We start from the raw sequence: 13850 nt of genomic DNA, 5'->3' as shown, positions 1-13850 counted from the left end.
ACTGCCTCACACCGTAACAAAGATTAATACAGGCATAGGGGTACAATGTCCGATGGGGCACTGTGGACAGTTTGCCTTTAACATAGTCCTAGCAGGAGTGATTGATTCGGACCATCAAGGCTTTATCCAGATGGTGTTCGAAAACATATCCAATGAATCGCTAACAGTAGAAAACCATGATCGAATTGCCCAGCTGTTGGTTAAACCCGTCCACATCGGCACCGTGGTGGACATTCCACGACCACGACATGTTACTCAGAGAGGAGAAGGAGGTTTTGGGCCCACAGCTGTGAGTGGAGCAAAGGTTTGAGTTCAACAACAAGATGGCCCACCTAAGCCAGCAGAAGTGATGGCTGTGGGACAGGATTACACCGTGGCTGTCATGGAGCCTGGCGCCGAAAGGTGGCGACACGTCCCAGCTAATAAATATTATTCACGAGAAAACTAATGTGCATGTGAGTTCCTCCTTTATGGGTACAGGTGGTTCGGGTGGACGACGTGGCCGGTGCTGCCGATGACCTTCAGCTATGCTGCAGTCCCAGGACTGAGCTGGAGCACATTTCCACCTTCAAGCTTCGGTGGAAAAACAGCACAGATACTCGGCAGCAGGACAACTTCACCTGTCCAGCCAACCAACCCTGCTTCATCATGGAACTAACCCCTGTGAACGGGAGCGAGATGTACGTCTGTAGGGGATGCCACAATGGGAAAGAACATTTCCGTCCTCGCCTCTGCCGGAGTGCCCCCTCAAGTGGGTGTGGGGGTGTGACCTACCTCGATGGATGAATTGGACTGAATGTACTATGGCTATGTTACATGCCAAAATACAACGAAGTGATATTCAAAAAATGTTAATTACATTTAATTGTAGTGCATGGAAGCAATTCTGGAATACAGTAAAATCCCGTTATAGCGGACTCGCTTATAACGGACCAACAATTTGGTCCCCAGGGCTGCTTTTAGCTGTTACAGTTTTGTTCGGCTATAACGGACATGCAGACTCCGCCTACAAGGCGCGTGGCATGCCGGTGATATCCAGTGCAGATACGTAGTCGGGATTATTAATAATCATGCATCTGGTCAGGTTAAGTTGGATTACTGCATGTACAATATAATAATCTATACCACAAGTGTGTCTGCCGGGGTGTGACATGAGTAAATGGTGTCCTGTAGTTGTGTTCTGGGCATACAGCAACTCTGGATATAACGGACTTTGGATAAAACAGACTGTTTTGCCAAGTCCCTCGAAGTCCGTTATAACTGGATTTTACTATACTAGTTCTACTATGTGGTTACATCTAAAGCCTAAAATGACCCAATGTAATGATATTTTATCTACTTGACAATGGGAAATAATAATGTATTATAATGTAACTACTCACCAAGCTCTATGTAGATTCCACGTGTTGCCCATAATAGCTTGGAGGGGCATACTGGACTTTACAGGTAAAGGAAGAACAGCTAGATACCTATACTAACAAAATAAATGGTATACGAGATAAAATGTGATAAAACTGATAGAGGATATATATGTTCATTACGAACAGGTTGTGCTAACGCAGTGGTTCCCAAACTTTCTCTGCAGGGCCCCCCTTTTCTAAATAGGAACATTATTGAGACCCCCCCCCCCCATTCAAACTACACAGGTTCAGATTCAAACTTTATTTGAAATACAACTATCTTTTCTAATTGGGCGAAACAAATGCAATTACAAATGGTGCAATTTCATCACTGGGAGAAATAAAGAGCATACTGAAGTTATAAACAAGAATAAACAACTGTCTCCACAAAAATGGCTGGGAAAATTAACCAGTTCCCAGTCAGAAAAAAACTTAAAAGGTGATCATCTCAAGTCTCTTTCACTGGCTGGTGTGGGCTTGCTTTGTGCTGCAAATCTTCTCAATTCGGGGTTGCAGCTGGGAAACAGCCACTCTTAGTTCCTTTTCAAGGTCCAGTTTTGATCTGTATTTTGTCTTAATAGAGGCCACAGAAGAAAAGACCGACCTCACATAGGTAGGATGTAGCAAAAGGAAGGAGTGTGCCCACAGCTTTCCCTCCTAGCACTGGCTAATCCTTCTCCACTCCAATCCAAAATGCAGCCAGTGTTTTAGACTCAAACTGCAGCCTCATTGATGAATCTGAGGTGACATCAATGAACTGTTCCTCCTCTGCAGTGCTGAAATCCTCATGTGGTGTAGCACTGAAGGGGTCTCGGATCCAGTCAAATTTTTTAGGATCCTGCGTTGGGAAATACTTCTGGAAATATTTTTGTAGGGTGGAGAGGTGAGCTTTAATGCATGGGATAATTGTGTTCTGAAGCTTGTTGAGCTCAATGAATGTTTTCAGGTTCCCAAATGAGTCTATATTTCCCTCAGAAACTCGCTGCTCCCACATCTCCAGTTTTCTTGTGAATGATGTGATCTTATCTGCCAGATGTGGAAGGTGTGTGTTGGTGCCTTGCATCTGCGGATTTAGTACATTGAGTTTCTGAAACATGTCACTCAGGTATGCCACTTTCAGGAGGAATTTGTCATTTTTAAACTTATTGGAAAGCTTATCTTTATGCTTAGGGTGTGTTGTCTTCAAATAATGTCTTAATTTGTTCGGCTTCAAACTGTCAGCAGCGAGTATTTTCAGACACACAACACACTGTGGTCTCTCCTCATTACCCACCATTGTCGATGTGAAACCTAGGACCAGATATGACTCATATTTTCTCTTCTTTGCTTTGGGGCTTGAACTTGCAGCAGATGAAGAGTCAGCCTCTGCTGGAAGCTTGGCTGGGTACACAAACTTGTCCATGCTCGAGTGGAGCGTAGGCTATCCCATTGGTGCGCCCCACTGCAATACCTCTGCGCCCCCCAGTCTGGGGACCACTGTACTAACCCATGTTTTGATATGAAGGGAAGCGTGTGTCAATGGGATTATTCACCCCCTCGCGATATGCTATTTGAAGTTGGCAAAATGCCTGGTGGAGCATATTTGAAGGATGGTCTCCAAAGACCCGACACTTCCTAGATGTGATCATACATCCAGGACTAATAGTCTTAATTGTCGTTATACTGTTAGATACTGTATATGGAACACCTGCTTATGAATCTATACCCGTAGGTTATGTCATAAACCTTTTTGCACAAAAGATATATTGGTGAATCATGGCCGAGGGACCGAATGTATTAAGATGAACACACGGACGATTACATCGCCCACATAGTATACAATTAATAGGGATTATTCACTGTCACCCTATCACTATTAGGTACTGAGAGGTTGTGATTGTTCAACTCCACTACTCACAGTTTGGAGCACCTCCAACTCCAGCTAGCAGACATACATATGAGGTGATTGAGGTATTGATTGATTCTGTTCGTGCATGGACTACCCAGATAGCATCATGTTATTGTTTCAATGTTGAAGTATAGTTAAATGCCTTGAATTATGGTCAGTGTTAAATTATCAATGTTGAAACTGAATTGATTTTTGGTCAGATGTTCAATATTGAAAAATTGATGGTGACAAAACCTTGATTCAATGTTGATATAAAGTGACTTTTTCAACATTGAAAATAATGTGCCGAGTCAACATCGATATTACTGAAAATATTCAACATTGAATCAATTCATGCTCGGGGATGATCAATCAACATTGATTCATGGTGGGTTCTTCAAAACTTGAAGTAGAAGGAAAGTCAGGTGGAAATATTAAGTGATGGGACAAACTGATTATTTTACAGTGGAATGCAAGAAGTCTCATAGCGAATGGACAAGAGTTTAAAGGCTTTATTAATGGTCTCAGAAAGACCATTTGCGCTGATATGAAAACAAAATAGAATGCATTTTAATCTTTATATGCTAACTCTACTTCATTTGCGGTATACAGGTTAAAATGCAAGGTATTTTCTTGTCAGCAGCGCAAATGCACAGAAAATAAGTGCGTATTTGCGCTTTTACAAGCAATCGATTGTCGCACGTATCGTTTTTAAAGGCGAATGCGTACTTGCGTACCAGTTATGTCCCATCGCTGGATATATTGTTCCCAAACGCTGCAACCACGACACTTAAATTGTCATACATTTACTGAAACATTTTAGAAAAAGAAGCGGAGCATTCGGGATTTCCGCCCTGTAAGTTCAGCCCGGACCCGCCCGTTCATTATTTCCGATTCCGCGAAATGATTACGGACCGGAAAATGCTGGGGGGGGGGGACATGCTACGCATATAAGCAGCTGCCAGGTACATCGCTCGTATTTTTTTACAAAATTCTCTATCAAGCTTGTTTTCTTTGTTGCCGTTAATACATGTATGTATGTGTCGACTCCCATATGTTACGCAGTGTCATTACAATCTCGAAATGGCGTCTGACACTAACTTTTTCGAAGCTAAATAACGGATCTGGCGTGCGAGCAGCGTCCCTTCTTAGCCCCCCTTCTTCTTCCTCTTCTTTTAGATCGATGTCCGAAAATGTTACCACGACTCCCTGTTGATGACGCTCGGGCGGACGGCTTGAAGCCGCGCTGGGCGCGCCGTGACTGGGCGCACCGCCTGCTGACCGCCGCTCTTCTATGGTTCTTCGCGGGATCCGTGAGAGGTACGGCCGGCCGGCCGGCCTCCGCTGCTGGTTATATCCTTTTAGGGCGCCTTTAAACAGTGACATCATTCTCCTGTTCATGTTTTCTTTGTTACCCGTGTGGCATCTCATCTCCGGAAGTCCGCGGTGCGAGTCGCTGCTCCGGCTCTAGCTGTGCGTGCGGAGTTTGCGTCTTTTCCCCGTTTCGTCACGGTTTTTTCTCCGGGTTCCTCCACAGCCCAAAAACATACTAGCGTGAACTGGGGGGTATTCCAGAAAGCTTGGTTAACTTACCATTTGGTAAATCTTAACCTCTGGGTTGATATACCCCAAACCCGCATACCATGAGTATGTCCAAAACACCTGTTCCAAAACACCTGAGAAGAGTAAGTTCAATCAACCTCCTATTTGTTACCCAGAGTTAATGCGCGTGCACCGTGCATACATAAAAACTTTTTCAATTGATCGCCGATTTCACGAGTCAGAATGGAAAATCAAAGTGAAAAAAAGAGAGCGGCATTATTCACAGAGGCGGAGTTGGAAGTTTTAATGCACGCATATGAGGAATTCAAGCCAATAATAATGGAAAAAAAGCAATACGGCTGCATCGGCTAAAGAAAGAGTTGGCTTGGCAAAAAATAACGGACAGAGTAAATGCGTGTGTATTAAATTGCAAATTTGACATCGCCTCCCCTTTTATTATAATGCAAAATAATTAAGCACGTAACCATTCCGCATCCTTTTGACTGTTAAATCAATATGAAAGCATTTACTTTTCCTGCCATTCATTTCTTTAGGTTAAAATAACAATGTGTATCGACTAGGAATATATGGTTTCTTATTTAATAAGGTGTAATCCTTCTGGAGCCAGAAGAACTTTGAGCCAAGTCAAAATGAAACACAAAAACATTCTGCAAAAAGGTAATTGATTACACGATCACTTAACTATTTATTAAACACGATTTAGTATATTCTTTTTGTCGATCATGTAGCTAATAGAAAAAAGGCCCACCACCACCTCCCCTCACCCCATCTGAGGGCAACCAATGGTAACCAGCATTGTACTGTCCTGTAATGATTACCTATAGTTAGTGGAAAAAAGTAATGAGTTTGATGATTTTAACAAGGCAAAAAATTAAGGATACAAAATCAAGTTACCTGCACATTGATACTATGAATAGATTTCCTCCGCTATCTCGCTGTACTTGTATAGTGACAATAAAGACATCTATCTATCTATCTATCTATCTATCTATCTATCTATCTATCTATTAACATAGTCTCCCTCATTTATTGAAGGAGCTTTAATAGGAATGTAGGTGCCATCAATGCACCCAATTATGAATGAATGAATGAATGCCTTTTATTGTCACTATACATGTATTACATGTATTCCAAATTACATTTGGAAACCCTGAAATAGAAAGTCATATATGGAAGTATCAAGTGTGTGTGTGTGCAAGATGAATACATGTAGGCTATAGATATAAATAGTATGACTACATACAGGGGCGCTGCTAAGGATTTTGGGCCCCATGAAAAGAATCTTGACAGGGCCCCCAACACAGCTGAGACTTTTTTTGGGGGCTTCTCTGAGCCCCCTCTCAGTCATGGGCCCCGAGAATCGTCATCGTTTACCCCCCCTTTACAGCGCCCCTGACTACATATTAAATATGCATCATAGATTTTACTACAAAGGACAAACCTACCACTCTGTGGAATTCCTCTTTAATAACACGCAGAGCTTTATGGACAGGGAACTGTACAAACGTGTGTAAGAAGCGTTAAGTACCAGACATACTGTGCGAATGGCTCTACACACAGTTGCCTTTCCTACATGCTCTGCGTCGCCCATATTGTACAAAAAATGCCCTGACGCAAAAAACCGAAGTGCTATGCACAGAATGTTTTCTGTGCTAAGCGCAGACCCGCGGTTTGGGTTTGTGACATTTGCAATATGCGGTTTCAAGAGATGTTAAGTAAATGAACGATTCTTTTGAAAACTGATAACGCTTTTTCAAATAATCATCAGGAAATGAAAATACATCAATACGCGGTCTTATAACTCTCTCCTGGCGAAAAAAACCTCGTATAATTTGTGCCTCCACATCCACAGGATCGTCATCAAAAGGGCACGCCATGCTCAGTAACCTTTTGAAACAAACTGACCCTGGAACATAACCTGCTCAGTAGCAGGTTATCTTCAGAGAGTAAGCTGCTATGGTTACGTACATACCCAGAAAGTTAACCTCCGTTTTTGGAACCGAAAGTTGAGGTTATCCACTAACTTACCCTTAAACTTACCCGGGTATGTCACATAACCTGCTTTCTGGAATACCCCCCTGGAGTTGTGAGACTGGCCGTATGTGTGCACGGAGATGTTTTGGCGCCTGTATTTTCCAGGACAGATTCTGTATCCTGGACAACCGGGTATGCTAAACGGATGGATGCATGAATGGATGCATGGAAATATGTCTCGCAGTTAGATTAGTGATTACCAACGTGTAGAACCGGCATTCTACTTATTACAACCACTTTTACCGTTACCGTGACTGCCGTGTCACGACGTCACATATGGGTTAAATGCAGAGGACGCATTTAGTTGTGCTCTGGTGTGTCAACAATAATAGTTTAGGAAGTTTATCTTTGTGTCGCTTAGTAGCCGGTGCTACCTAACAACCACACCATCTGTATTTGTCTAAACACTCCAAACAGTAGCTGGTTTATTGGAAGCTATATTTAACTGCCAATGCTAAATGCAGACTATATAAGTTAAAATTCTCTTTGCCTTTCTCCTTTTAAGCTGACTGCGCTTCACCTGATGCCCAGGAAAATATGGTTTTGACTGGGGAAGCCCTTTCGATTTTAAATGTCATTTTTAGAACCTACTGTACTTGCAGTTAGTTAAGTTTAATGTGAATAATGACGGTTGATTTTCTGACTTTTCCCACCTCTTTTGACAGCAAGTTGCCCTAGACCTGAATCCAGTGCAGATATGGTCTTGGCTGGGGAAGCCCTTCTAAGGCTTCATAAGAATGATTTCCCTGAGGGGTCAACTGCTACCTTTCAGTGCAGTGTTGGTTATGTGCGGGATAGTGGCCAGCCAGACATCTCCTGCATCGGAGGAAAATGGACCGAAGTAACCCTGAAATGCAAAAGTAATTTATTTCTTCCTGTAGCTGAAGTTAACTGCTTTATGGAAATGCCTCTTAGTAGAAATGCCATTTTATTGCATGAATTTATTCCAGAAAAATCCTGTGGTTCGCCTGGGGAGGTGCAGAATGGGAGATTTGATTTTACTAATGGGATTGAATTTGGTGCCGTAGTCAAAGCATTTTGTAATGAAGGGTGAGTATTCCGGACAAACATGAGTATTAATGATAATAGGAATAATTAATATTCTTTTTGTTATTTATTAGTGCCTGTTCATGTTAATGTGCTTCTGTAGAGGTTTGATATGCTGCAGTCAACACAGTGATAAATCCTATAGTCTGCCTTTCTACAGCACACATGATGTAAATGTAAATGATGAAATGCCAGTGACAGTGTGGGCCTTGGTTTGGTCACGTGTTGTTTCAGGATGCAGTATGAGGATACATGAGTAAACATGGTCTGAAAATGCAAGACGAAAGTGTGGTGCATACATCTCTTTGAATTGTCTTGTTCATCTTTTCAAGCTACGTGATTGTAGGTCAGGATTATAGACAGTGTCTTGATAAAGGCTGGACTGGAAGAATTCCTACATGTGAAGGTAAAGGACGTTTGCTAATACTGTGTTTAAAGCTCATAGTTTTATAAATTAAGAATGAAATGCTCTCCGTTGCTTTTATGTAAAGATGAACACAATTAAGTATTTTAAAAAATGTGCGCCAAAATTGTAAGATTACTAAAATGTCTGTCTTCATTCAATTAGTGGTACAGTGTGAAGAGCCTCCTGAAGTCCCGAATGGAAAGATTGTATTTAGACCCTCCAGTGAATTCCCACAGTATCGGGATACCATTCAATACGAATGCAATGCTGGCTACACGCTTGTTGGGAAAATGCATATAATGTGTAATGCAACTGGGGAATATGAACCACAAGCTCCGGCATGCAGCAAAGGTGTGAATTTATTATTTTTTCTTAAACTTCCTACTGTTTGTACTCTGCAGTATATGAACTATTTATATAGCTGATATATATAGATGATTTTTCGTTGAATTCTTTTTTTTTCTGATTGCAGCAAAGCGTGCTTTAGACTAATTGCTTAGACTAAATTTCAAATCCACCAAACGTTTTTAAACACAGTTTTACTATATTGTGATATTCATTGCCAAGTACTAGAGAGCAGAGGAGCTTGGATGTTTCTTTTAGGGTGATGTTTGTGGGGAGAGCCTATATGCTTTATGCGAATACGGGGAGTATAAAGTGTTTTGAATGTGGGGATATCGGGCATAAAATACTCGCCTGCCCTCACAGGGTCGGGAGTGGTGACCTGCTCGGGAGATCAGGGCCTAGCGCTGTACCTGCGCCTCCTGCAGTTGTGGATTCTCCTGAGCACAGTCTGGGGGAGCTACAGGTTGAGGCTGGTTGTGCAGAGGAGGGGGCTGGGGATGGTCTAAGTGATGAGTCTGTGGAGGCTGCTCAAAGTAGTGAGAGTGTGCAGGATAGTGTGAGGAGTGAGGTGTTTGTCGGGGAAGCACAGAGGGCTCGTGGGTTTCTGCTGGAGGCTGGTGAAGCTGGTGACAGTGTTGGTGGAAATGAGGTTCAGGTTGAGGTGACATGTTTCTGCTATTGAAGGTGGATCTTGGTGATGCTGTAGAGGATGTGGACGATGATGCTTTTTATGCAGGGTTACTTTATTTAACTGCATATGATGTATAGGCTACTGTGATCTTAGTTGTATTACTTTGACATGTTTTTTTCCTGCATTATTGGTTTTTCTTTAATATTGAGAATTTTGTGGGTTGTATTTTCTTATAGATACTGATAGAGGGATTGTATTGGACCCTAGAGAAAGAACACCGTCTGTCACAGTTGTAAGTGTTTTGTTGTCAGGTACCTTTAGTTGCTTTTAGATATTCAGTTTTTTTTCCTTTTTGCCAGATAATGTATTCTTGCATATTTCCACTGAAGGATGAAGATGAAGAGACCACATCTGCTGTGACAGAAGTGGACAATGCTGGTAGATCCACTGAGGTATGATGCATACCATTATAATGCATGCCCCCTTTTTACATTAGAGTAACAAACTGTCATTGTCCTTTCACAGTACATACCTGGGGATTTACCCACAGATGAAGGTCCTTCAACCTCAATGCGCGATCTAAGCAGTATAAGATTTTGTGTTAAGTTGTCCATATTTTAATTTTATTGTCTGACAGAATCTCATTTAATTATTTTTGCCTTCCTAGTTGCCAGCAAAGGAGCTGTATAAGGTCCATCTTCAAAAACAAATAAGAAAAAGTGAGATGGAGATGGACCTTATACAGCTTCAAATGGAAGAGAAAAGGCTATCCATTAAAAAAGCAAAACTAGAAATTGAATTATTGGAGCATCGCCTTAAGGTGAGAATTATGTGAATATTAATCTGTTGCATGTTACAAGTGTTGTGTATATAAAGCAATGTAATACATAAAAAAACACATTTTATTTCATTTTACTTTCATTGTTTTTCAGGAAATAAAGAAATGAATTGCACAGCAGACCAGTGCAAACAATTTAATAAAAGTAATTTTGACAAATCCTGTCTCTCAAAAGTCTTCCATCTCTGTGTGCACAAATCTGTAGGGGTTCCTCTGGGTCATCTTCTTCAATACAAGGAGGGTGGCTTTCTCCTCTTATAGTGGCAATGTTGTGAAGCACAACACAAGCCACTATGATGGCATCGTGCACAGATCCTGGCCAATTTGCCTCAACATTAGTAATGATGTGGGTTGCCTCACATATTACCTATAGTTGAAAAGTGGAAAGTAATGAGTTTAATGATGTTAACAAGGCAAAAAATTAAGGACACAAAATCAAGTTGTTACCTGCACATTGATACTATGAATAGATTTCCTATTAACATTGTCTCCCTCATTTATTGAAGGAGCTTTAATAGGAATGTGGGTGCCATCAATGCACCCGATTACATTTGGAAACCCTGAAGTAGAAAGTCATATATAGAAGTATCAAATGTGTGTGTGTGTGTGCAGGATGAATACATGTATAGATATAAATAGTATGACTACATATTAAATATGCGTCATAGATTTTACTACAAAGGACAAACCTGCCACTCTGTGGAATTCCTCTTTAATAACACGCAGAGCTTTATGGACAGGGAACTGTACAAACGTGTGTAAGAAGCGTTTCAGTGCCAGACATACTGTGCGAATGGCTCTACACACAGTTGCCTTTCCCACATGCTCTGCATCGCCCACATTGTACAAAAAATGCCCTGACGCAAAAAACCGAAGTGCTATGTACAGAATGTTTTCTGTGCTAAGCGCAGACCCACGGTTTGTGACATTTGCAATATGTGGTTTCAAGAGATGTGTTAAGTAAATTAACGATTCTTTTGAAAACCGATAACGCTCTTTCAAATAATCATTAGGAAATGAAAATACATCAATACGCGGTTTTATAACTCTCTCCCGGCGAAAAAAACCTCGTATAATTTGTGCCTCCACGTCCACAGGATCGTCATCAAAAGGGCACGCCATGCTCAGTAACCTTCTGAAACAAACTGACCCTGGAACATAACCAGCTCAGTAGCAGGTTATCTTCAGAGAGTAAGCTGCTATGGTTACGTACATACCAAGAAAGTTAACCTCTGTTTTTGGAACCGAAAGTTGAGGTTATCCACTAACTTACCCTTAAACTTACCCGGGTATGTCACATAACCTGCTTTCTGGAATACCCCCCTGGGGGTGTGCGATTGTTTCAGAAGTTGACGAGTGAAATGAGACGGTGTAGTAGTGATTGAGTCCTTGTGGTGGGGGGAGACTGGGCGTATACGCAGATACTACACCTCCGGGATGTGGAGGGGAATGTCACGACAGATCCTGCGGGGATGAGGACACTTGTAGTGTAGTCTGTACAGCGCAAGTGAGTGTGACACATCACACGCTGCGGAGCTTATGCCTGGCTTGCCTACACTAGGAGGAGCTTTTGCCTGGCTTGCCTACACTAGGAGGAGCTTATGCCTGGCTTGCCTACACTAGGAGGAGCTTATGCCTGGCTTGCCTACACTAGGAGGAGCTTATGCCTGGCGTGCCTACACTAGGAGGAGCTTTTGCCTGGCTTGCCTACACTAGGAGGAGCTTTTGTCTGGCTTGCCTACACTAGGAGGAGCTTTTGCCTGGCTTGCCTACACTAGGAGGAGCTTTTGCCTGGCTTGCCTACACTAGGAGGTAGAGGTGGGCGATAAATCGATTTTATCAATTAATTTGAATTTACAGTTCAGGACAATGTGTTTTTATGAAAATCGATTTTATTACTTATTTTACACGCAAGCGCCAAAAGCAGAACTAATGCGACGCACCATTCTTCACGGGTAAATTAGCGTGGCGCGCCCAAACACTCGAGCGGATTCAGAAACAACACGGCAATGGTTCGGTTTTGCGCCGTCGGGCACAGACCAAACTAGTCCTCGTTGCAAAGTCTGTTTAAAAACTGTTGCAACCAAAGGAAGCAGCACGACAAATTTATTCCTGCACCTAAAGCAGAGACACACAGCGGAGTGGGAGAAGTGCAGCTCCCAGCAAAATGAAAATACACACAGCACCAGCACAACATCCAAAGTTAAGCAAGCAACCGTCTCTGGCACGTTTTCGAACTGTGTGCCATATGATAAGAATGGGGCACGATAGAAGGCGATAACAAACATGTATATTCTGTTACGGTCCCCAGTCTAGGGTTGGACATGGTCTTGCAAAAGACATGGTGCCCATACATACTGTGGAAAATCCGTGATTCATTAACATGCTAAAAGTTTTTACAAGTTTCTAAAAGTGTTTTTCAATGGCGTGGTCTGCCATCTCACTTACAAACATCTTTCTTTGGCTTGTCAAATTGCACTTTAACTCTAACTCTAAAGTAAAAAAAAAAAAAAAAGTTAAAACTTGTTTTGAACCATTTATTTGTCATTTGTAGTTTTATTTTGAGTAGGGGAGGGGAAAATCGGATTTATTATGAAAAAAACTGAGATTTTATTTTTAGGCCATATCGCCCAGCTCTACTAGGAGGAGCTTTTGTCTGGCTTGCCTACACTAGCAGGAGCTTTTGTCTGGCTTGCCTAAACTAGGAGGAGCTTTTGTCTGGCTTGCCTACACTAGGAGGAGCTTTTGTCTGGCTTGCCTACACTAGCCGGAGCTTTTGCCTGGCTTGCCTACACTAGCCGGAGCTTTTGTCTGGCTTGCCTACACTAGGAGGAGCTTTTGTCTGGCTTGCCTACACTAGGAGGAGCTTTTGTCTGGCTTGCCTACACTAGCAGGAGCTTTTGTTTGACTTGCCTACACTAGGAGGAGCTTTTGTCTGACTTGCCTACACTAGGAGGAGCTTTTGTCTGGCTTGCCTACACTAGCAGGAGCTTTTGTCTGGCTTGCCTACACTAGGAGGAGCTTTTGCCTGACTTGCCTACACTAGCAGGAGCTTTTGCCTGGCTTGCCTACACTAGGAGGAGCTTTTGTCTGCGGACATTAGCCTTCAAGAGCTAACCGTGGCTGTCATGCAGCTGTCTGCGGGTCGTGACCCTGGGATTGATGAATTACCTGCTGAATTTTGTAAGCAATTTTGGGGCATGCTGGGATGGGACTTATTGGATGTTTTTAAGTTTTCTTTCTGTTCTGGGGTGTTGCCTATGAGCTGCACTACGGCAGTCATATCCGAAGAATGGTGATTTGGGACTTGTGAAGAACTGGAGACTTGTGTCTTTTTTATGCACGGTTTATAAAATATTGCCAAAATGTTTTTCTAATAGGTTGAAAAAGCACATGGATCAATTGGTTCATACGACTCGGTCGTACTGCGTGCCTGGCTGTACCATCATGGATAATTTATTTGAGTTGCGTGATGTGATCGACTTGTCGCGGTTATCTGCATGGGACTTGGGTCTGTTGTCAATAGACTAAGAGAAAGCATTCGATAGGGTTGACCACGGCTACCTCTTCAATGTGTTGAGGGCGTTTGGGCTTGGGAATATGGTGGTCTCCACCGGGTCCGTGGATGAGAAGAGATCACTCGAAGGCATTGATCAGTTGCCAAACAAACTTTATTCCAGCAGATCGATCTGGGAACTCTGCAACACACCGTACCCCCA

The 13850-nt window shown here is 42.4% G+C and overlaps 1 protein-coding gene across 1 annotated transcript in view; it reads left to right on the top strand.

Annotated features, from left to right (window-relative positions):
- Positions 1–4096: 4096 nt before the first annotated feature.
- The window catches only part of LOC111858611 (uncharacterized), a 38243-nt gene continuing 28489 nt past the window's right edge, over positions 4097–13850 (top strand). The window contains exons 1-10 of the mRNA XM_072714921.1: positions 4097–4232; positions 4447–4587; positions 7530–7724; positions 7815–7914; positions 8244–8317; positions 8480–8668; positions 9530–9585; positions 9683–9745; positions 9961–10113; positions 10337–10469. Of these exons, the coding sequence (XP_072571022.1) occupies positions 4461–4587; positions 7530–7724; positions 7815–7914; positions 8244–8317; positions 8480–8668; positions 9530–9585; positions 9683–9745; positions 9961–10113; positions 10337–10469 (1090 nt within the window). The 5' untranslated portion in view covers positions 4097–4232; positions 4447–4460. The remainder of the gene's footprint in view (positions 4233–4446; positions 4588–7529; positions 7725–7814; positions 7915–8243; positions 8318–8479; positions 8669–9529; positions 9586–9682; positions 9746–9960; positions 10114–10336; positions 10470–13850) is intronic.

The sequence above is a fragment of the Paramormyrops kingsleyae genome, chromosome 8 (genome assembly GCF_048594095.1).
Source record: "Paramormyrops kingsleyae isolate MSU_618 chromosome 8, PKINGS_0.4, whole genome shotgun sequence".
NCBI classification, from domain to species: Eukaryota; Metazoa; Chordata; class Actinopteri; order Osteoglossiformes; family Mormyridae; genus Paramormyrops; species Paramormyrops kingsleyae.
Note: the sequence above shows the minus strand (reverse complement) of the source record. Positions and strands in the feature narration are given on the sequence as shown.